Genomic DNA, 21,491 nt, shown 5'->3' on the forward strand with positions numbered 1-21,491 from the left:
TCAGGACAGATAGAGTGGGGGGGGGGGGGGGGTAGGATAAAGGGGTAGAGAAAAGTTGGACAGAGGGGAAGTGAGGAATATAAACAGTCAACATGAAACTCCAGCACATATGCATACCTGTAAACAAACAGACTGTTCTGAAACCAGCCTACAAGCATGTTTTTACAACCTAAAATGTGGAGCCACAGACACTGACAGACGAGCCAGAGCCACAGACATCGACTCTGGCTCGTCTGTTTGTGCTGCCGAGCGATTGAATCGGGGAGAAGACGCTCCTATTTTTAGTCCCATGCGCGATGGAGGGATCGAAAAGCAAACAGACAGTATATGCACACGCAAAGCAGAGAGAGACAGGGAGGGAGAGAGAGGGAGAGCCAGTGAAAGGAAGGGAGGAAGAAGGAGTGACTTATTTGTGAAGTTCTGCAAGTTTGGATGACTGGCTCATTGCTGTCTGAGGAGGGCACATGGCTGGACTGGGCAGAGGGCAGAAGCTGGGAGGCTTTTGCTGCTAGAAGCAGCAGCTCCTAATCACTCTCCAGCCTTCTTTCCACATATCACAAGCCAGTTTGAGTTCTCTTTTGCAGTCTTTAGTGCTGCATAAATACCTCTTTGACTTCTTGTGGGAGCCGAAGCAATAGAGGGGGCTTACAGGAGGATTGCCCCGCCATGGAATGTTGCCGATTTGCGTGCAGGGTTTCAGGAAGTTTTTCTTCCCCCTCTCGGGTTTGTAGGTTTGGGTCTGGATCCAAAAAGTGTGTGCGCTTCATAGAATTCCCACAGAGACTTGGAGCCTCAAACCAGGGGTGCTGTGGCTCTGGTAATGATTTAAAGGACAAGCGGCAACCACCAGCCATTTAAACGCGTATGCACATTAATTGCACCTACATCCATCCGGACGGAGGAATTCAGGATGCGACGCTTTGACAAGCTGAAAAAGACATTCCCTTTCCTGGCACACTTTCACGTATATCGAGTAAGTCTATTCTCCATAAACCACAGAGGGAATATCTTCTTTAGTATGACATGGATACTTGTAACTACAGTCATGTGGTTTAATCAGATGTTAGAATACATGAGATCATATATTTAGCGTGTGTGTGTGTGTGTGTGTGTGTGTGTGTGTGTGTGAGAGAGAGAGAGAGAGTGTGGGCTCTCCAGCTGGTCGGGGGGGTGGGGGGGGGGGGGGGGGGGTGCGTGTGTCTGTGTCAATGTCGGCACCACCATGAGGATTTAGTTCAGGCCAAAAGCATTTCTCAGCAGGGACACCATGTTGTTTCATTTTAAATTCCCACATCCCTCATTTCTCTTTTTCCTTCTGTTTTCGTTTGGCTGCTTTCAATATTTTCTTCAAGTAAATGTTAAACTTGGACGGTTTAGTGCAAATGATACTGCTTTAAATTATGATGAAATGAAGAAAACTATTTAGGTGACTAATTATTTCTGCATTTTTAGTCCTGGTTGGTTTCCTCAGTTTTGCCACAAGTCATTTCTAATGGTTGGGATTCCTCAAGTTAACCTCACATCTCCACAATGTGCATCTTCTGCGTTCCACTGCAAGAGAAGTAAAGCCTCCGTATGTGATACAAAGGGATAAGGAAGAGGACATTTCACTGTTGACAGTTGGTGAAAATATAAAACGTTTTCTGAACCACCCCTATTAATTGCACAGCACCTCATTTCTCTGCAGAACACGTCTCAGAATAAAAACCCAGCATGTGTAGTGGGTTTATAAATTAGCTGCTAGCGGGCACACAAATGGAAGTGCGTCACCTCCTTGATTTTGACCCCTCATGCCCAAGAGAAAGCTGACCTGCATCTTTGGCAACGTCCAGAGAAATAACACTTCAGTGTTGAATGCTGGGGGAGATCAAACTCAAAGCTGCATTGTAAAGTTTAAGGGATGTTTTTTATTTATTTTTGTTATGGATGCAAATAAAAAAGTAATAATAAAATAAAACTTTTTTTTTTTTGTGTCAAACTCTTAATAGCATGACTGCAGCTAAACATGCCATATGGTAGGAGAGCCACTGGCACAGCGTAGCCTGCAGTAGACCAGCCAAACAGACCGTTGGATCATCTTTCTCAGGATAAGAGTCAGGCATGATGTAGCAAAATGCAAAATATGGCGATGGATTCAAATGACAGCAGCTCTAGTTAATCCTAAAGCCGCAGGCACTACTGTCTGTGGATCTGCCTAGAATGCTTCCTGGCTTTTTACAGCGTATTATTTTATTACCAGTGTGGGTTGTTAATTGTCTGGTTGGACCTTTTTAGTTTTGTTTCTAACAAACTGGAGGACTCCAAAGTTGACTTCAAAGAATGCTCTCACAGTGGGAATTTGAACAAAAGCAAGTGGACTCCTGCGGTTTCACAGAGCCAAAATGGTGCATTTGGACACTGAAAAAGAGACAGCTGACCATTTTTTTTTTTTTTTAATGGTTATAGGAATGAATCTGTATCAGGATACAAACATCTGCCATAACCATTGGGGACTGAGCCCTCCCAGTAAACTGACCTCAGTCAGACCTCACATCAAAAATTCCTGGAAAAACAGAACTGCTCACTATGAAAAGACACAGTAGATTTAGGGATTGGCCACATACAGACTTTATTTTTATGGCCCAACATTAGGGTGTGTGTGTGTGTGTGTGTGTGTGAGAGAGAGAGAGAGAGATCTTGAGCTCTTCAACCAGAGTCATTAAGTAATAGGAAATGACCTCTAGCCAAGTCCCTCAGGAAGTTTAAATGGCAGCGAGGAAGCAGTGACCTTTGTGACACTGTTCACTGGACCCTGTAACCTTGCCTTTGCCAGAACAGGATGTTCCTCATTTGCAGAGTCAAAATACTAATCAGTGGAGTGACCCCTCCAGCCAGAGCACCCATTGTAAATGGACTGTTTGTGTGTGTGTGTGTGTGTGTGTGTGTGTGTGTGTGTGTTGCTTGGCTTGATCTACAGGTTCACTTCCTCAGTGAGACTGGGAATATGTTCTGAACAGGTGTAGCTGTTCTTCATCAAAGATGTTTATTGTCTTTCCTCTAAATTGAACTCATCTTGTCTAATAGCCCATGCAGCAGAAACCCATCAAGATTTAGGGTGCTGGTTACATTAAATGGACAGTGGTCTTTTGTGGGCTTTTGTTTTTACATTAAAGATTGATGGGCTGACTCAATGTTGTATGGAGAAATGTGCTCTGACTGTCTTGGGGCTTTATCTTTGATTTCACTGACACATCTGGACATCAGATTTGGACTGTCTACAGAAAGTCTGCCAGTTGAAGCCTAAGTGGTTTGTTGCCACAGTGACACCAAATTGCAGTCAGGAGCTGTATGATGAAATTTACTGTTTTAAGCCATTGATGAGTGACTTATGTTTCAGTATGTTTGGTGCTTTGGCCTCCTTGAACTTGAGTTTGTGATTTGATTTTTGTGTGACATTTATGACTGAAACTCTCTGCAGGTGTAAGCCATGTGTTGATTATCAGATAACGATTAGTTAAGAGGGAAGTGGGTCTGAGCTCAGTTTCCTCTCTTTCTTACAGAAAAGAATGTTTGTTGCTCTGTGACTTCCTTTTTGCATGTATTTTAGATTCAGAGCGTGCATTGAGAAAGGTGTTGAATGACTATTGAATGGGTATAACTCCTCTGTGTATGTGTGTGTGTGTGTGTGTGTCTTTTAATCAGAAACTGGGAAGTAGCATGCAGTGCGAGGAAGGGACGGAATGGTTGCTGGAGCTGCTGATGGAGGTGCAGCTGCAGCAGTACTTCCTACGGATCCGAGATGACCTTAACGTCACCCGGCTGTCGCACTTTGACTACGTCAAGAATGAAGACCTGGAGAAGATCGGCATGGGTCGACCCGGTGAGACCGAATAGCTGCGGGTGTGTGTGTGAGCGAGAGTGAGAGTGAGTGAGAACCACAGTTTTGTTGTGCCAAAGAAGTCTCATCCAATCAGTCTCAATCCATCAGAGCAATGGTTTAGTGCAGCTAGATATCAGATAGCATGGCTGCCATTAAATGCCTTGTTTTTAATCATCTCTTTCAAGACTGAAAATGAACACTAGACACAGAATTATTGATTTCAAGCTCTGACATGGTATTTTATTTATAAAATTATTCTTGTCACGGTATTTTAGTATCTTCTCAGTTCCTGTCTTTTCTCTGATTAGCAGACATGTTCTCAAGTAGATCGAGACTAGTGGAGCTACTTAATAATTCCTAATGAAGTGGAACAGGCCTCTTACATCGGGTCATTCTCGTGAATAATTTTCATTCGGTAATTGCAGCTTAATCAAAAATGTAAAAAGTACTTTGTATATATAATATAGCCTGAAGCATATTCTGGTGTTCAGTGTGTCATTTGGCTCACCCTTGGTGTCGCTTGAGCAAATCCTGCATTACTAATGCACTTAATGTCATTACAAAGTCACAATTTATAATTTACAGTACAGTAGGAGGGGATATTAAAGTTCCAGATCTTTTGTCTGTGGTATGTATGAAGTGGATCACAGCAGAATTGTTCTAAATCCAGTTACTGAAGCCCTCAGGGGCTGTGCTTCACAGCCGCTTAAGACTAATTACACCCACTTCTCCTGCTCATGTATTCACTCACATGTCTCTCCACCTCACAGTTTACTGCTCTCCAGGGTTTTAATATCTATTCAGCTTCCATACTCTATCTCCCATCCACTCTTTCAGTTTGCTTTTTGTCTCATTTCATGTCAAAGCTGGGTGTTTAGTTTTCTTCCTGTTATGGTAGATGTGTTGAAATTCAGTATAGTATACCTTCTCTCACTGACATCTCCTCCTGATGGATCCTTAGGCTATTAAGCAGCTGCAGCCTTCATTCGAGTGTCCTGCCACTGACCCTTTGCCTCTTCTTTTCGTTTCTTCTCGATTGTAGGGCAGAGAAGGCTATGGGAGGCTGTGAAAAGGAGGAAAGCCATGTGCAAGCGCAAGTCCTGGATGAGCAAGGTGACAGACATAGACAAGCACGGCACACGCGGGAGTCAGTATGGTGCATGTATATTTGGCTGTATGTCGCCACTGTGGAATCCGTCTGCATGTAACACTGTGGATATATGACCACAATAACCTGCACCCTCTGTACAAATATGATCAGCACCTGCTGAATGAATTCCACCATCATTATGTTGTAATCTGAAGTAAGGATGTGAACACTGCTAAAACGCAACCTTTAACTTAATGCTGCCTGTTGGTAGTGCACTGGTTTATATTCAGATACAAACATACACACACACACATTTGCAAGGCTATTTTTGCTAGGGCATTCATTGACACTGCATTCCCTAGCCCCTAACCTGAACCTGAACCATGCCAACTTGAGTGCCTTAGCCCAACCTAAACCTAATCCTAACCTTAAACCCAAGTCCTAATTTACAAAGAGGACCTCACTTTCCCAAAATCTCCTCACTCTAATGTTCTAAAACTCAAAGTAGTTCTCATAAAGATAGCTGGACACACACACACACACACACACACACACACACACACACACACACACACACACACACACACACACACGGCCGAGGAAGCAGATTATACTGAGGAGAGTGCCAGAGGCGGAAGCAGACAGGTGTAATTATAGATGGCAAGCACCATCCTGTGAGAATCATGGCGACACACAGCCAACACATACGCACCCACACAGTTGTGACAGCTTCTCCTCAGGATTCCTTCGCTACGCCTCTGAGTATTTGTGTCAGCATGTATATTAGATACCTTTCAGTTGTCCTGTCTTTTAAATAATCTTTGGGTCTTTGTCTCTCTGAGTTACTTCACTTTCTTTTAAGCAAAGGTCTGCCTCTTTAAGGGGCACTTAATAAGACAGCATTTTGTGAATGCAGCTTGAGCCAAGGCTGTGTGTCAGACTCTTATGAATCCACTTTTGTGTGCGTGTGTGCGTGTGTGCGCGTGTGTGCGCGTGTGTGCGCGTGTGTGTGTGTGTGTGTGCGCGCGCGCGCGCGCGTGCGCCATAGACAGAATCTTTTGAATATCCAGCCTTCTATTTGAAACAAACTAACCACACTATGACCACACAGAGGTGGTGTCTTTAAAAAGGTCTGCAGCATTATGTCATGTCTGGTCCAGTGTGAATGTGAAACCACATACCGCTTGCTACTGTTTATATTCAGCCAGTCAAATATGTTTGGCACTAGATATTCATTGACACCTCTTTTTTTTACTGATGACATACTTTGTGAATACTGACTTTTTTTTTTTTTTTTTTTTTTTTTTCCACGAGCCAGAAAGTTGTAATTTTAAGTGAATCAAACATTACTGATTTGATATGTAATGTTGGATCTGTGTTTGGTTATCTCTGTAGGGGAAGTTATTCTGTTCATTTATCTGACATGTTATCGGCTTGATTTCATCCTCACCAGCTAATATCGCCACCAGTTTCTGTGGGCTCCTATTTTGGTAAATAGTCTAATTCAAGGCTTCTAAACAAAGGTTTCCCTTAGTGGCGCCAAACGGCACGCACATTTTTATGGGATCAGATTTAGGAGAGCAGGAGGGAAACACACACACACACACGGGCATACAAGCATATGCACACAGAACCATTCAGGTCACTTAATCTAATAGGGCTTCTTAATGAGTACTTCCTAACAGCTAAGTTATTCCTGCTGTGTTGTTAGTACTTAAGCCAAGAGGCAGCAAATTTCTCTCTAAGTTCTTGTGTGCTCATGTTAGTACATGTGCATGCAATTTTTTTCTTTTTATTGACTCCATAATTTTTTGCTTCATGTGTTTGCTTAATATTTTAAATTCACAACATTGGATATTACCTCACTGCGCATGTAAGAACTTGTGTCTGCAGTAATGGTTTTGAGGCTGCTCTATGGGTCCTCAGGCCCGTGGATGTTTGGTAGTTGATCGGTCAAAGTAGTGTGACAGCTGGACTCTAGCCATAACTTGTCTGCTTTCAAACTCCTCATACTACACGTATCACACATACATAGATGTACATTTACAACACAAAAAGAGGAACCAGGGTGAAGAACCTCGCTGTTTATGCCAAATGTTTTGCATTCTTTTGTCATTTTTGTCTGTTTCTCTCCAGGTTTTTAGTGGTAAACGTCCAGATGGAGGAGACTTGCCCCAGCAGGGCCAACCAGCCTCTTCATTTCGTAAGCTGTCTCCCACACCTCCTCTGGGCCTGGGGGAGGGAGTGCTAGCCACACAGCCCAGTGGGGGTGCTCTCCTTGATGGGCAGCAGCAGAGTCTGACCTGCCTCATCCCAGAGAAGGACTTGACACTGTTTGAGAAGCTTGGGGATGGCTCATTTGGCGTTGTGAAGAGAGGAGAGTGGCTGACACCTGCAGGGAAGGTGGTGAGGAGGCATATTCTTATCAAATTTGTCCTCAATAAACAAACAAAAAAAACACATGTTTGTGACATGAAATAGTTGGAGTGTGATCATGCTCGAGCAGTTCATTTGCATAAAACTTGTTTGCATCTTATGCAGGAACAGAAAAAAATAGGTGCATTAATGTGCTGATGAGTTTTTTTTTTTTTTTTTTTTTTTTTTTTTTGTTTTGGGTTTTTATCAGAACAATTTGGACACTTTGAGTATGAGACAAAGCAGAATCTGATGTTTGAACTCTTTGCGTCGTTTTCTAGCTGAATGTAGCTGTGAAGTGTCTGAAGACAGATGTGCTCACCCAGCCTGACGCTCTGGAGGATTTCATCTGCGAGGTCAACGCCATGCACTCGCTGGACCATCAAAACCTGATTCGCCTCTACGGTGTGGTGCTCACACACCCAATGAAGATGGTAGTGGACACACAGAAATGTGCACACACAAACAGGGAGAAATATACAGACCGATACACTATATTGCCAAAAGTATTCATTCACTCATCCAAATCATTGAATTCAGGTGTTCCAGTCACTTCCATGGCCACAGGTGTATAAAGCAAGCACCTGCTGTAGGCATGCAGACTGCTTCTACAAACATCTGTGAAAGAATGGGTCGCTCTCAGAGCTCAGTGAATTCCAGCGTGGTACCGTGATAGGTGGTGGTCGTGAAATTCCCTCACTACTAAATATTCAACAGTCAACTGTTAGTGGTATCATAACAAAGTGGAAGCAATTGGGAATGACAGCAACTCAGCCATGAAGCGATAGGCCACGTAAAATCACAGAGTGGGGTCAGAGGATGCTGAGGTGCATAGTACACAGAGGTCACCAACTTTCTGCAGAGTCAATCACTACAGACCTCCAAACTTCATGTGACCTTCAGATTAGCTCAAGAACAGTGTGTAGAGAGCTTCATAGAATGGGTTTCCATGGAGAGCAGCTGCATCCAAGCTTTACATCAGTGAGCACAATGCAAAGCGACAGATGCAGTGATGTAAAGCACCCTGCCGCTGGACTCTAGAGCAGTGGAGTGGAGACGTGTTCTCTGGAGTGATGAATCACGCTTCTCTGTCTGGAAATCTGATGGATGAGTCTGGGTTTGGTGGTTGCCAGGAGAACAGTACCTGTCTGACTGCATTGTGCCAAGTGTAAAGTTTGGTGGAGGGGGAGTATGGTGTGGGGGTGTTTTTCAGGAGTTGGACTCAGGCCATTAGTTCCAGTGAAAGGAACTAATGGCCTGAGCTCAACTTTTGAAAAAATAAACTGTTCCCACAAAGTTGGGGATGGCCCCTTCCTGTTCCAACATGACTGCACATCAGTGCACAAAGCAGGTCCATAAAGACATGGATGAGAGAGTTTGGTGTGGAAGAACTTGACTGGCCTGCACAGAGTCCTGACCTCAACCTGATAGAACACCTTTGGGATGGATTAGAGCAGAGACTGTGAACCAGACCTTCATATTCTACATCAGTGACTGACCTCAAAAATGTGCTTCTGGAAGAATGGTCAAAAATTCCCATAAACACTCCTAAACCTTGTGGAAAGCCTTCCCAGAAGAGCTGAAGCTGTTATAGCTGCAAAGGGTGGGCCGACATCATATTAAACCCTATGGATTAAGAAGTTCATATGCGTGTGAAGACAGATGAGCCAATACTTTTGGCAATCTAGTATGAATGCAAGCACACAATCATTTACAGTACCTGTTTTTTCTTGGCATGAATATTCTTTGTTCACTTGCCACAAATGCAAAAGTGAAAGGTCAAAAGAAGAGATGTCAGTTCAGCTTTGTGATTGTCCCCTTTTTTTTTTTTATACCTCTCTGTATGCTGTAGGTGACTGAACTGGCACCTCTCGGTTCTCTGCTGGAGCGTTTGCGATGCATTCGTCCTCAAGGCCCAGTATTGATCCACACTCTATGCCAGTATGCTGTGCAGGTGGCTTGTGGCATGGCTTATCTGGAGCAGAGGAGGTTCATTCACAGAGACCTGGCAGCGAGGTAGGGTGGAGAGCTTTGGTAGCAGTTTAAAAAAGGTCAAAAGCAATTTTTTAAAAAGAATTTGCATTGTTCATTCAGGAATTGTTTTTCTGCCGTGGTGAGTTATTTATACTGCCTCTCATATTCCTCCACCCAGAAATTTATAGGCCATTAACAGGAGACTTGGCTCATAAGTGAAATGAGTCATTGGCTGGCTGGATGTACTGGGTGGTCCAAGTTCTTGGCCTTGCTCAAATTAGACACTTTCACCTAAGTGCTGACACTATGTAGAGTTTTGAGGAAAAACCTTAATAGCTGGTACAAATGAGTCACTTTACTAGTTAAAGCTGTAATAAAAGGGTAATGAATACACACAGCTGCTTACCTTAAGGTTTGCTGAGCTCTCTGGGCAGACACTGTATACGGTACACTTGAAGCTTGGGAGATAAAGATCTGCTGATTTTTCTAATCCACCAAAAAGTTAATGATCAATAAATCTCACAAATACCAGTTTTATTTGATCCTATATCTTAAGCCAGCATGGAGCTCTGCAAATCTAATTGGCAAATGTTGAATAGAGGACATGTTCAAGCTGCTTTTGCCTGTCCGCAAGACCTAATCAGTTCCTGATAGGACATGATGGCTTGTCATATCTGCTGTCATTGATGCCCTGCTGATTGGACCGGGATGTCCCTGAGCAGACCCATGCTGCCAGCTGCAAACTACTGGAAATAACAATCCTCTTTACACAATAGTAGACCTCACTGAAATATATTTATTTACTTGTAAGTCATCATTAAAACACAATATTATTTTAATTTTTTTTTAGTCATACTCGGTCTCTATAGATGCTTCATCTGAGTCAGTCAGTTCTGTAGCCATTTGCGTGGCCTATAAGCAAAATGCATGTGTACCAAGTTTCCTGGTAATAAACCGTCTCTACAGCTTGAAGGTTAATTTAATTTGCAGGTAATTGTTAACAATATCACCATCTTCAGGAACATCCTGCTGGCCTCGGCTCACAGAGTGAAGATTGGAGACTTTGGCCTGATGAGGGCGCTGCCCAACAACCATGAGCACTATGTCATGCAGGAGCATCGAAAGGTCCCTTTTGCATGGTGGGTGGAATCACATAGTAGCTAAAGCTGATGTGATTTTAGTGATGTGAACTGAATGTATTTCATTGCAGAAACTTGGGTTCTAAAACTGTCAGGGAAGAAGTAATCTTATTTTGAAAATAACCCTAAAAAAAACCTTCTTTCAGTGTAGCCGCAGTTAATGCCCTGCTCCAAACATCTGAGCAGACCTATACTGTACATGACTGCTTTATAGACAGTAGTGTAATGTTTTTCATCTTACAGGTGTGCCCCGGAGAGTTTAAAGACAAGAACATTCTCCCATGCAACAGACACTTGGATGTTTGGAGTCACTCTCTGGGAGATGTTCACACATGGTCTGGAGCCTTGGCTGGGTCTCAATGGTAGCCAGGTAAACGCACAAAAAGGATAAACAAAAACTACTTTTGAAATTCTGAAGCCAAAATACATACTCATATGTACTCATATGTACAGCGATAAACTCTCTAGTTGCACTCTTTTTATCTTTAGATTCTCCATAAGATTGATAAAGAGGGAGAGCGCCTCCCTAAGCCAGAAGACTGTCCACAAGATATCTATAACGTCATGCTGCAGTGTTGGGCTCAGAAACCAGATGACAGACCAACTTTTGTTGCTCTGCGGGAGTTCCTGCTTGAGGTAGGGAAGCGGTCCTTTAGCTAATGGCTTCTCTCAAGTATTTAAATATGCATGTTTTTAAGCTTTATTTTACTTCTGAGGAAGATTTGTATGCCAATGGTGAAAAACTAATTAATCTTAAAACCTGTGCACAGAAATGTTCTCATCATGCTGTTATTGTATAAATGTACTTTTAGCTCCACCTAGTGGAGCTATTTCAAAGCAGAATGTGGACCAGCTGTAAGAATCTGCTGATAATATTCGGGTCCCTTGTAAATCTTTGCTGTGCTAAAAATATTTATTTAATATTTTATTTTATTTTTGTTTCAGACTATGCCTACAGACATGTGTGCTCTACAGGACTTTGATGAGCCTGACAAACTCCAGATCCAGGTCAATGATGTTATCACCATCATAGAGGGGAGGTGGGTGATAAGAGGTTTTGAAATAATTAAACCTACATCCTGACCTCACAACTCATAAGTATTGTCTTGTGGTGTAAGGCTGAACTGTTGTTTGTTTATCATGTTTGTTTATCAGCAAGTATTAATTGCTCGTGGGTGTAAATGTGAATGTATTTGTCTCTGTATGTCAAGGTTTCACCCCACCTGTCACTCATTGTCAGCTGGTACCAGCTGCAAGTCCCTCACATAAACCTCCAACAGATGGGACCGCATAATTAATGGAAGGATGGTGTAGGACTCTCAATGTCAAAAAGTGGCTGCTCTTTTTCATACTCAATATCACAACATGTTTCAGGGCAGAGAATTATTGGTGGCGAGGTCAAAATAAACGCACCCTAAAGGTCGGGCAGTTCCCCAGGAACGTGGTGACGTCTGTAGCAGGGTTGTCTGCGCATGACATCAGCCGTCCACTCAAGAATAGCTTCATCCACACAGGGCACGGAGACAGCAACCCCCATCATTGCTGGGGCTTCCCCGACAGGATCGATGAGTAAGGCACAGGTTATGTTTATTATCTTTTGAATTTTGCATCAGTTTAGCTATTTAAAGGATGTGAAATAGCATTAACATCATATATCTAGAGATCTTATGTACCGTAGTCTTTTTGTTGGGTTGCAGTACTAGCAAGCACTTACCAGTAGATGGCACTAGCATGCTTTTTTTTTTTTTTTTAAAGAAATTAACCAGCTTATTGCAACATGACTGTATAACACCTGCTGTAGGTCAGTTACATGTTTTCTGCAGTCAAGTGTCTCAATCTTCCCTCCAGCTTGTACCTCGGGAATCCCATGGATCCTCCCGATGTTCTGGGTTTAGACCTGAGTGCTGCACGACCCACACAGCTACCAGGACGAGCTAAAAGTGAGTGAAAGAGCGCTTTGTAGAAATGCAAACCACACCATAGTTTTGAGCCTTTTGTTTTACAAATGAGACAAACATAGCACATGATTCTTTGAATTCCAGTCCGCGTCAGACTGCCTGTTCGGTGGAGATGGTTTAATTTATTGTAAATTTCCACATAATTTAACTGTTACCAAAAAATATTTCCTAGTACCTATTTCATTCAGTGACAGAGTGATCAGATGATCAGATTCCATATTTTTCAAAGAGTGCCCCTTTCCTATTATTATTTCTATCATGGATTGTTGGTCAAAATTTTTATATTTGCTGCTGCGCAAAAAGACCACCAGAGAGGCTGCTTTTCTTTTATACTAACAAAGCTTTCATATGCATTAGTGCTTGCTGTTATTTTTCTTATCTTAATATCTTTTACTGCTGTCATTTTTTCCCCCCTCTTTGTTTCTCCTCCGCTGGTGGCATCTATCATTATTTTTCCCCAGAGGAGCCTCCTCCCCGCCCTCCTCAACCAGCTGTGTTAATCAAGAGTAAGTCTGGTTTCTCTCAGCAGCTCTTCACCCATTGCTCCTGCCCTCTCTGTTCCCTCCTAGCTCCACTCCTCAAAGGTACATCTCAGAGTTTTTCATCTTTTCTTTGCCTGTCTTTGTGGTGGTTCTGTTCCCCCACCCCCAGCCTTCTTTCTGTCCTTTCTACACCTTTTGTCCCTCTAAAAGGTGTGTGGTGTGCTTGCTGTGCACTGTAGTGTCCACACCTGGCAACTTTTTCAGAGCAATGTGTCTTGCATTTAGTGGTATTAAGTGATCTTAAAACACCTCGGTGCCATTGATCTAAACTTCATTCAGTGAAGTGAGAATATGTTGTTTTCATCTCCAGAACCTTCCTATGACCCAGTAAATGAGGAGGAGGATCTGACCCCGGCAGGACTGAAGAGATTATCGCTTCGGAAAACTGGTTCTGTCAAAGGCCTCAAACTTAAACCGGCTGCGTGGGTCTCTGCTTCTAAACAGGGAGGAGGCAGGACTTCAGGCTCAGGCCAGAACCCTAACAGTGAAGTGTCCCTTATTGACTTTGGAGAAGAGTACCCCCTACCCACGCCCTCTCCCTCACCCGTGGTTGAAGTTCCAATTCCTTTATTGGCCAAGCTAGCTTTGGAAGCAGAAAACCTCCTGGACAGGACTCCGCCTCAAAGCCCATCAAGATCATTGCCCCGCCCCCTTCACCCCACGCCAGTAGTGGACTGGGATGCACGGCCATTACCCCCACCCCCAGCCTATGACGATGTAGCGCAAGATGAAGACGATATGGAGGTATGGTTATACAATACAATAACACTATGTCAACATTTAAGAAAAGTGGAATTGTTTCCCTTCGCCTAAAGTCACAGTGCAGTGAGTTTGTTTGTTTCTCTTAAAGGTGAGCTCCATCAACAGCTCAGAGCAGCAGACTGAAGCAGAGCATAGTGATGTCCATAATCCAGAAGAAGCTCTCTCCTCTGGGCAAAAGATGGAGGATGAGGCTCTTGTCTCCAGGGGTTCAAACAGATCAGGTCTAGAGGACAACCTCTTTCTCCCCAGCAAGCAGAGCCAGGATCTGTCCACCTCCTTTTCACAGTCTGCAGAGCTCTTTCAAGAACTTCAACAAGAGTGCATGAGGAGGCTCAATGTACCAGCGGCAAGTGCTCCTCGGCCATGCTCGCCATTGCAAAACTCAGTCTCGGGTCCCCAAACTCATCAAAGCCCCAAGACCCAGGAGGAACAACAGCAGAGTGTCCTCTCCTCCAGTGAAGACAAACCGCAGATCCCCCCACGTGTTCCCATCCCCCCTCGCCCTGTAAAGAAGGGTGACTACACCTCTGCCCGCTGGTCAAGGGATCTTTCTCTTTCTCCAGTGCCGGCTGACACCACAGAAAACGTTTCAAGCACAGGTCAGGAACGACCACCTCAGATCCCTCCCAGAGACCCTTTGTCTCAGCCTGGCTCCAGAACTCCAAGCCCAATGGGGCTGGTAGTGGGTTCCCCACAGCAGAGACTCTACTCTGTCAGCCCCAACACAATGCAGGCTGCCTTTACATCCTGCCCCCCCACACATACCTACAGCTCCTACCTCTCTACCTCTCCAGGTAAACTCATGCCTACTACACACAGCTTTGCTTCAGATCCTAAATATGCTGCACCCAAAGTGATTCAGGCCCAAGTGCAGGGGAAGGAGCCCACTAGCAAAGGCCCCTGTATCCTGCCTATTGTCCGTGATGGGCGTAAAGTCAGTAATACTCACTATTACCTTCTGCCAGAGAGGCCGCCATATCTTGATCGATTTGATCGCTTCTTCAGGGAGGCTGAGAGCCTTCCTGCCAATGACGTGGAAGAAAGGCATATACGGCAAGCTAACACAGCCACAGTCAGACCGATGGTGGTCAGCAGTCACACAGTGCAGGGACACACCCAGGTACAGGGGCTGGTCCTGCCGGGTGGTGACCTGAAGGCTAATTTCTCCTCCAATAATAACAGCAATCTGAGTGGTCCACGGTCAGGGATGAAGACTTCAGTTAGTCTTCCTCGTGTCTGTTCAGACGGGCTGACAGCACCAGCAGTCGCTGCTTCCTGTACCAGGACAGACGGAGGAGGGAACACAGCTGAGAGGGTCAAAATGGTAAGGTCTATGAGAAAATGTTATTAGAACTGCAAAGTACTTAAAACTTTATAACTTGTACACTTAAAGTTATTAATTATTTACATCTCTGTTTAAAGTGCAGAGGTTACTCATGATGGATATGAAAAACGTGCAGTAAGATGCGCTGCTTGCTATAAATAGTTGTCCTTGTTCTCTTTGGTAAGCAGTATTAACCAGATAGTCATGTGATTGTAAGAAGCAGTGATAAGGCTTTAAATGCTATGCAGTGCATAATTTCACGAATGGTTTGCAACAAAATTATGAACCATGTATAACAGTATCGTTTTAAAACTGCAGCCAATCTTAGTTAATGGATTATGCATAAATGGGGAAATTGCATTTTCATATCCCTTTTCATACAAAAGTTGGTAGAAAACATGCTTTAGCTCGTTTTGCATTCTCAGAAATGCTCCCAGAGCTTACTAAAAATACACTAGTGTTTCTTAGGGGACAAAAGGCCAGAGAATCGGATTCAGAGAAGAAACTTCAAAGTTTCATTTGTTTCTTTGCGTTGGTCAATCGATTGTGACGCTGTTTGAGCCTGGCTGGAGTCAAACGCTGGACTCAGAGGGCTCTCAGGCACTTGGCATTTTATAGTTCATACAGAGATCTCTGAAAAGTAGTGCAGCAAGAATGTGGATTGCAGAGGAGCTCAGTGCAGAACAGAGTATTACAATAAGATATAATATTATACAGTATATTATATAATGTAATATTATATCATACATAATAAGTGTATTATAATTTGATTAGCTGTAGTATCTGAAATATTAATGTAAAACTGCAGGGGATGGTGACATATGAAATTGTTAATATGATTATCAATCAGGCTTATGCAGTCAGAAGCACTGACAACAAAAAATTAAATTTGGTGATTATGCTGCCATGAAATCTCAGTAGACTCAGAATTATCTCCTTGAAATCAGAGTTGGCTTAAGGTGGATTTTGATATGGTAATAGGCAGAACTCAGGCAGATATAATTTAATTTGTGAAGAGAGACGAGAATGTTCAAAACCTGATCAGTACAATCAAGCTGGGATTCTGATCATGGTTAGCTAAGTGTAAATCTACTGTCCACCTGAAGAGTGTACATAGAGTTTTAATGTCAATGCAATACCGATGATTTCATCCCGAGGAAAATATATGAAAATAGTTGTGACCTGAAAACAGAAGTGCGAAATCAGAGGTGTAAACAGTGATTGGGTATTGCAGAAACTTACTATGATCTTGTGTGACTCAGGTGCAGGAGGCGGTTCATGGTGTGACGATAGAGGAGTGCCAGGCTGCTCTCCATAATCACAACTGGAACGTCCAGCAAGCTGTGCATTATCTAAAGGTTTGTGCACTGTAGCCACTTACTGAAAACTAATACAGTTCCTAAATCTGTTGTTCACTGTGACTGTCCTGTTATCTCAGATATTGTGTGTTATTGTTGAACTCCCAGCAGTGTAGTATAGAGGCCTGAAACTGTGAAAATGTAGTAAAAGGTGATAATTCACAGATAATTTAAAATAAAAGCTTGTGAGCGGGGGGAATGCTTCTCTAGGCTGCAATTAATTTGGAAGTTTTAGTTTTTTGAGAACCGTCTTGCTCAGATACTTTAGTGGCTTTTTAGCAACTTTTTCCCCCTTTTTAGTCTTGTTTCATATTAAAATATTTCCCATTTTTCAAAGGCAGTATTTCCAATGTTGCACAAGACTATAATGAGATGTCCATGCATATAAATAGCAAGGCCACCTGTTATTTAATTATGCCTTTATTTTGGTACCAGAGCATTTCAAGACAAATCTGATGCCTTTTGAATTTTTAAAATCGGTCTAGGGGTTGCAAAGCTATGGACAAAAAAAACCAATCAAAAGTGTCCAAATGAGTCATTGTTTGTTTTAAGCTGTAGCATGTTTCATAAAGTTTCCAGGCAAAAAAAAAAAAAAAAACTTCTTAATGCTTTTGCAAAATATAAACAAGCTCCACGTGGTCAAACAAATTTAAAAATGAACTGCTGATGACAAAGTTAGACCGATCACAATGCTGAAATGTGAACTATGACCTGAACAATCTTCTCGGTGTTGTGCGCAGGTGGAAATTGCAACAGATTTTGATAAAATGTATCTCAAAATGACTTTTAGAGTCTGATTGTTTTTTTTAAAAAAAGGTATTTGATGTACTTTTACCAGCTAGGAGAAATTATTGATGAAAATGGACAGACTGCAGGCTGTATCGATTAGGCCTATACTGTATCAGCTGATGGCTGATGTGACGGTGGTGTACGATGAATCTGTTTATATGCAAGGGTGGCCTTGCTAATGTAAAGTGTAATAACTGGATGTGGACTGTGTATGTCCTCAGTAAAAAAAAAAAAAAATCCAAAATAAATGTATAAAGTTTAAAAGGAATTAAATTTACTAACAGATTTAAGCAAAAAGTAAAAGATCTGAATAACGCTGGGGATATAGTTATGTTTTTGATATTTATGTCAGGTTCCATAGTCTTAAAGTACAACATGCACATAAACAGCAGAAAAATCTTTGTAAAATACAACTTTATATAGATACAGGGCAAAACTTTTTATGGTTCAGTCCATCAAAACAAAGATGAAATGCAGTTACCTCTGTGTTAAACACTGCGGTAACTGTAGAAGGATCCTTGGAGATCTGGTTCACCGAATCTCCGGCCAGTCATTTCTGTAATAACCTTTTTTTTTTTTTTTTTTCTTTCTACAGCATATATCTGCAAATGGGCACGGCCATTCACGCCTCCTGACAGTAATTTTTCTTTTATAGGTTCATATCATGCTACAATAAGAGAACTTTTTTGATCCTTGAGGAAACATCAGCACATGGCAGTGAGCCCACTACAAATGAAAAAACATGTAGACACGCTGATGTGTCTATGGCAGTCTTTAAGACCCTCTTTACTGGCTGCGGTTTAGCCCAAGGCGGCAGGATGGAAGATGTGTTTGGACTTCAGTGGGCACAAGGGAACACTTGTGTTCCTTGATAGTGGCGGCAAAGTCTGTAACATACAGAAAAAAGTAATCCAAAGGTCTCAGATTCTACTAAGCGACAGAAATGTGTTTGGACAAGGCACTGAGCTTGTAGCAATGATTTAACTCTCTCTTCATATTAAGGAGTAAAAAGGTGAAAGGCTGTAGTTCTTTCCCATGGAGCCCTGACCATGTGAACCCTCTAACAGTCCCATCATCTCTTCTGTGTTGGTAACTCCTTGGTAACTTGTATAATATCCTGTGATCTGCCTCTTTGCAGGTAGAGCAGTTGTTCTGTTTGGGTCTGAGGAGCAGATCAGAGTGTCTAAAGCTGCTGGAGATGTGTGACTGGAACCTGGAGGTGGCCAGCACTCACATGTTGGATAACTATGGTTCTACAACAAGACAAAGGTATTCTACAGCTTTGCTCTGCTAGGTTGTGACCTCTCAGAAAGCATCTTACTTTGAATGGACTTTACTCTGTTACTGTTCTTATCTAGGAGCCAGAGCCATCAATCTACATTTAAAACAAGGCCCAGACTTTTAATGTGACACTGATGCTCCAGTCTCATTGTACGTCCTGTATAATGACAATAAAAGCTTTCTATTCTATTTTATGCTCACTGAATACTTTTTGGACATTGTTTCTAGAAATTTATGCTGACATTAAAGCAATTTTTTTCATGTCTGTCTGGAGAACATATGATTAAAATCTGCTTCCTGCTCGGGCTGCTGAGATTGTTACTGCAGGTTTAGTTTCTATATATACAGAATGTAAGCAGGCAGCTGTATAATGCAGTGCTGATGTGCTGTTAATGAGGCAGTGGCTCATATTTGGCTTCTACATTGGAGGAATTTTTTTCTTCCTTTTTTTTTTCTTTTAAACAGAGTGTGGATTTTTTTTTTTTATAAATAAATTCTTGAACAATTAAGCCACTATTAGGCTCCACAAGCAGGGCGACAAATGCACAGTGTTGATGTCTCCAAACACACCAGTAATTTCGGTTCGCGTGTGTGAAGCAGAACCGCAACACACAAAATGACTGAAAGAAGTTGATAATTAAGTGGAGGATGTGGTGGTTGTAGCTCACTAATAAGCAGTCACATTACTGGTCTTGCTGCACTAAAAATCAGCTCAAAGCATGCAGTAAGGCTTTTTGTGGACATTTTATTATGTTTGTAAGCGGCAGTACAGCATGAACTGCAGCTGTACTGGTAGATTGAGTTTTTATTTGTACAACGATTAAAGAAATATATATACTTTAAAAGTTGAGGAAGCCATTTATTTAGCAGAGCCGTTTCAGGTTTATGGTCACGTCATTGTATAAATCTGAGAGGGTGACGCCGCCATGCATTTTAAGATGGATGCACAAGTTGATGACTGGCAATATAATGACTTCAAACGGGATGGGGGGGGCTATTTAGTTGCAGCCGGGGACCATCTGATAAAGGTAAATGCAGTGGGCATTTGTACATACTGCAGGTTTATCAACATGTTCTCTGTTTCCCTCAGCAGGGATTTAATGAACAAAAGCAGAAGCCTTTCGGGCGGTATAAAGGAGCTGTGCACAACAGGCATTGGATTGCTTCGAATCGCTTTCGGTGATCAGACAGATTTACTGATGCGCCCGCTTCTAACATTGATTTATTATTCTTTTTAAGTCAATTTAAATGCATTTAATGGCTCGGAAGAGACAAACTGAAAATGTTTATTTACATTTGAAAAGCTGTTTTTACTGGCCTGCATTCGCGCCAAATTTGTAGTTTGCTTTTTTTTGAGAGAGATAGAAATGGGAGCAGACAGACACGTATCTATTCACAGGTCAAATTGTAAGACACGTTTTCTATCAAAATACCAACAACTCTCCTTGTGCTGTGTTATTTGAATGAGCCTCCCGCCTGCTTGTAACTCTCCTCCTTACTGCCACCACAATAGTAGTGTTTATCCCACTTGAAAGCCCCAAAAAGGGAATTCTCTTCCAAGACAATATAAACATCCTTCAATTTAATTAAGGATTAACATTTCATCTCATGATTCTCTCCCTCTAAAGCTTCTTTCTATTTGCAGACGGTGACAGAAATCTCAAGCTGCTGAGCTCTGATTGGAACGTCATCCGCAGTAAAACATCATCCGAGGAGGTGAATCATCCCCTGACCTTTTCTGTTTGATCGTTCAGCCGCACTTCCAATCAAGACTGTATTTGAGAACGGAGAAATCAAGCACAAAATACCAAACTTCATTATGGCTGTGTTTGTACTTAACATTGATATGAGGGTTTAAAAAAATTGACCAGGGGGGGTCATATTTTTACTTTGGTGTGCCAACCCAAGGACAAAAATGATGATACTTGTGTTTTCAGGGCTTGTGGGTTAGCCTGAAATGTTTCACAGACTGTCCTCTTGTGAGCCACTTCCATGAAAAAGCTAGTTTGAAAGTCAATGCAAAGAGGCTATGACTGGCACAATATACACAGGAGCACTTTCTCAGATTGTCCACACTTTGACAAAAAGTCACCGTATTGTGCCAGACCAACACACAGTTTACTGGAAAGCTCATATAGTGAGCAGTGTCAGCACTGAACTGAAAAACTGTAGGGCAAACATGCAGTTCTTTAAAGGATATATATATATATATATATATATATATATATATATATAAAATACACACACACACCACTTAGAAAACATTATTGTGGAGGCCAGTTTTTAAAGCTCACACAGTACCTCTGACATATCCAAGCACAATAAAATATGACATTTAATTGGCTGATAAGTCTGTATTGCACAGATTATTTTGCCTCTTAACTGTTGGGAATATGATCATAAACATTGACTCCAGCTGTTAAGGAAATTGAAAACATGTCGAAAGAAACATCAAATCAAGACGATTCGTGGAAATATAAGCCTGGAGAAGAAGTTTGAAGACTTCTGTTACAGGCTTACAAAACCATCTAATCTATACTCAAGGGTATGTACAATATGCTCTTTATGAGGAGGCACGCATGTGTGCATGATATGTTATTTTAATATATCTTGAACATGGTCCTCAGAGACTAGAGAAGACTGTTATGACCATTATTTGTCACAGCATCTTTAAAATTTTTCATTCTGCTGTGTCCCCATGGCCACATGTGGGTAAAAAAAAAAAAAAATCCATCCAGTGGAAACTTTCTTCACCGCAGGTATAGTCTTTTCCTTATTTCTTCCCTCTAAGCACTTTGCCGACACAGAACTCCTGTGCATCAGCTGAAAACTCCTGCCAGCATGCCGTCTTCTGCATGCACCCACAGTACACTGGCAGCTAATATTGGCAGTGTAGTGAAATTTACCCCAAGGTGCAGATCCCATCCCATAATCATCACTTAAGACCACAACTGTGATATTTTGGTCAGCAGCTTTAGGGGTAATAATTTAATACTGAGA

General features: G+C 42.2%; 1 protein-coding gene across 2 annotated transcripts in view; it reads left to right on the top strand.

Annotated features, from left to right (window-relative positions):
- Nucleotides 1-20,703, top strand: part of tnk2b (tyrosine kinase, non-receptor, 2b) — a 29,745-nt gene extending 9,042 nt beyond the window's left edge. Inside the window, exons 2-18 of one of the 2 annotated variants that reach the window (XM_030751715.1) lie at nucleotides 3,682-3,859; nucleotides 4,902-4,972; nucleotides 7,086-7,355; nucleotides 7,646-7,798; nucleotides 9,217-9,380; nucleotides 10,358-10,477; nucleotides 10,721-10,847; nucleotides 10,967-11,113; nucleotides 11,423-11,517; nucleotides 11,852-12,046; nucleotides 12,326-12,417; nucleotides 12,897-12,941; nucleotides 13,288-13,721; nucleotides 13,828-15,063; nucleotides 16,326-16,421; nucleotides 18,349-18,479; nucleotides 20,137-20,703. In XM_030751715.1, the coding sequence (XP_030607575.1) occupies nucleotides 3,682-3,859; nucleotides 4,902-4,972; nucleotides 7,086-7,355; nucleotides 7,646-7,798; nucleotides 9,217-9,380; nucleotides 10,358-10,477; nucleotides 10,721-10,847; nucleotides 10,967-11,113; nucleotides 11,423-11,517; nucleotides 11,852-12,046; nucleotides 12,326-12,417; nucleotides 12,897-12,941; nucleotides 13,288-13,721; nucleotides 13,828-15,063; nucleotides 16,326-16,421; nucleotides 18,349-18,479; nucleotides 20,137-20,143 (3,561 nt within the window). In that variant the 3' untranslated portion in view covers nucleotides 20,144-20,703. Of the gene's footprint in view, nucleotides 1-465; nucleotides 974-3,681; nucleotides 3,860-4,901; nucleotides 4,973-7,085; nucleotides 7,356-7,645; nucleotides 7,799-9,216; nucleotides 9,381-10,357; nucleotides 10,478-10,720; nucleotides 10,848-10,966; nucleotides 11,114-11,422; nucleotides 11,518-11,851; nucleotides 12,047-12,325; nucleotides 12,418-12,896; nucleotides 12,942-13,287; nucleotides 13,722-13,827; nucleotides 15,064-16,325; nucleotides 16,422-18,348; nucleotides 18,480-20,136 lie in introns of those variants that run through there. The other variant, XM_030751716.1, reaches the window with a different exon arrangement.
- Nucleotides 20,704-21,491: the final 788 nt, after the last annotated feature.

This window comes from Archocentrus centrarchus, chromosome 17 (genome assembly GCF_007364275.1).
Source record: "Archocentrus centrarchus isolate MPI-CPG fArcCen1 chromosome 17, fArcCen1, whole genome shotgun sequence".
In the NCBI taxonomy this organism is placed as follows: Eukaryota; Metazoa; Chordata; class Actinopteri; order Cichliformes; family Cichlidae; genus Archocentrus; species Archocentrus centrarchus.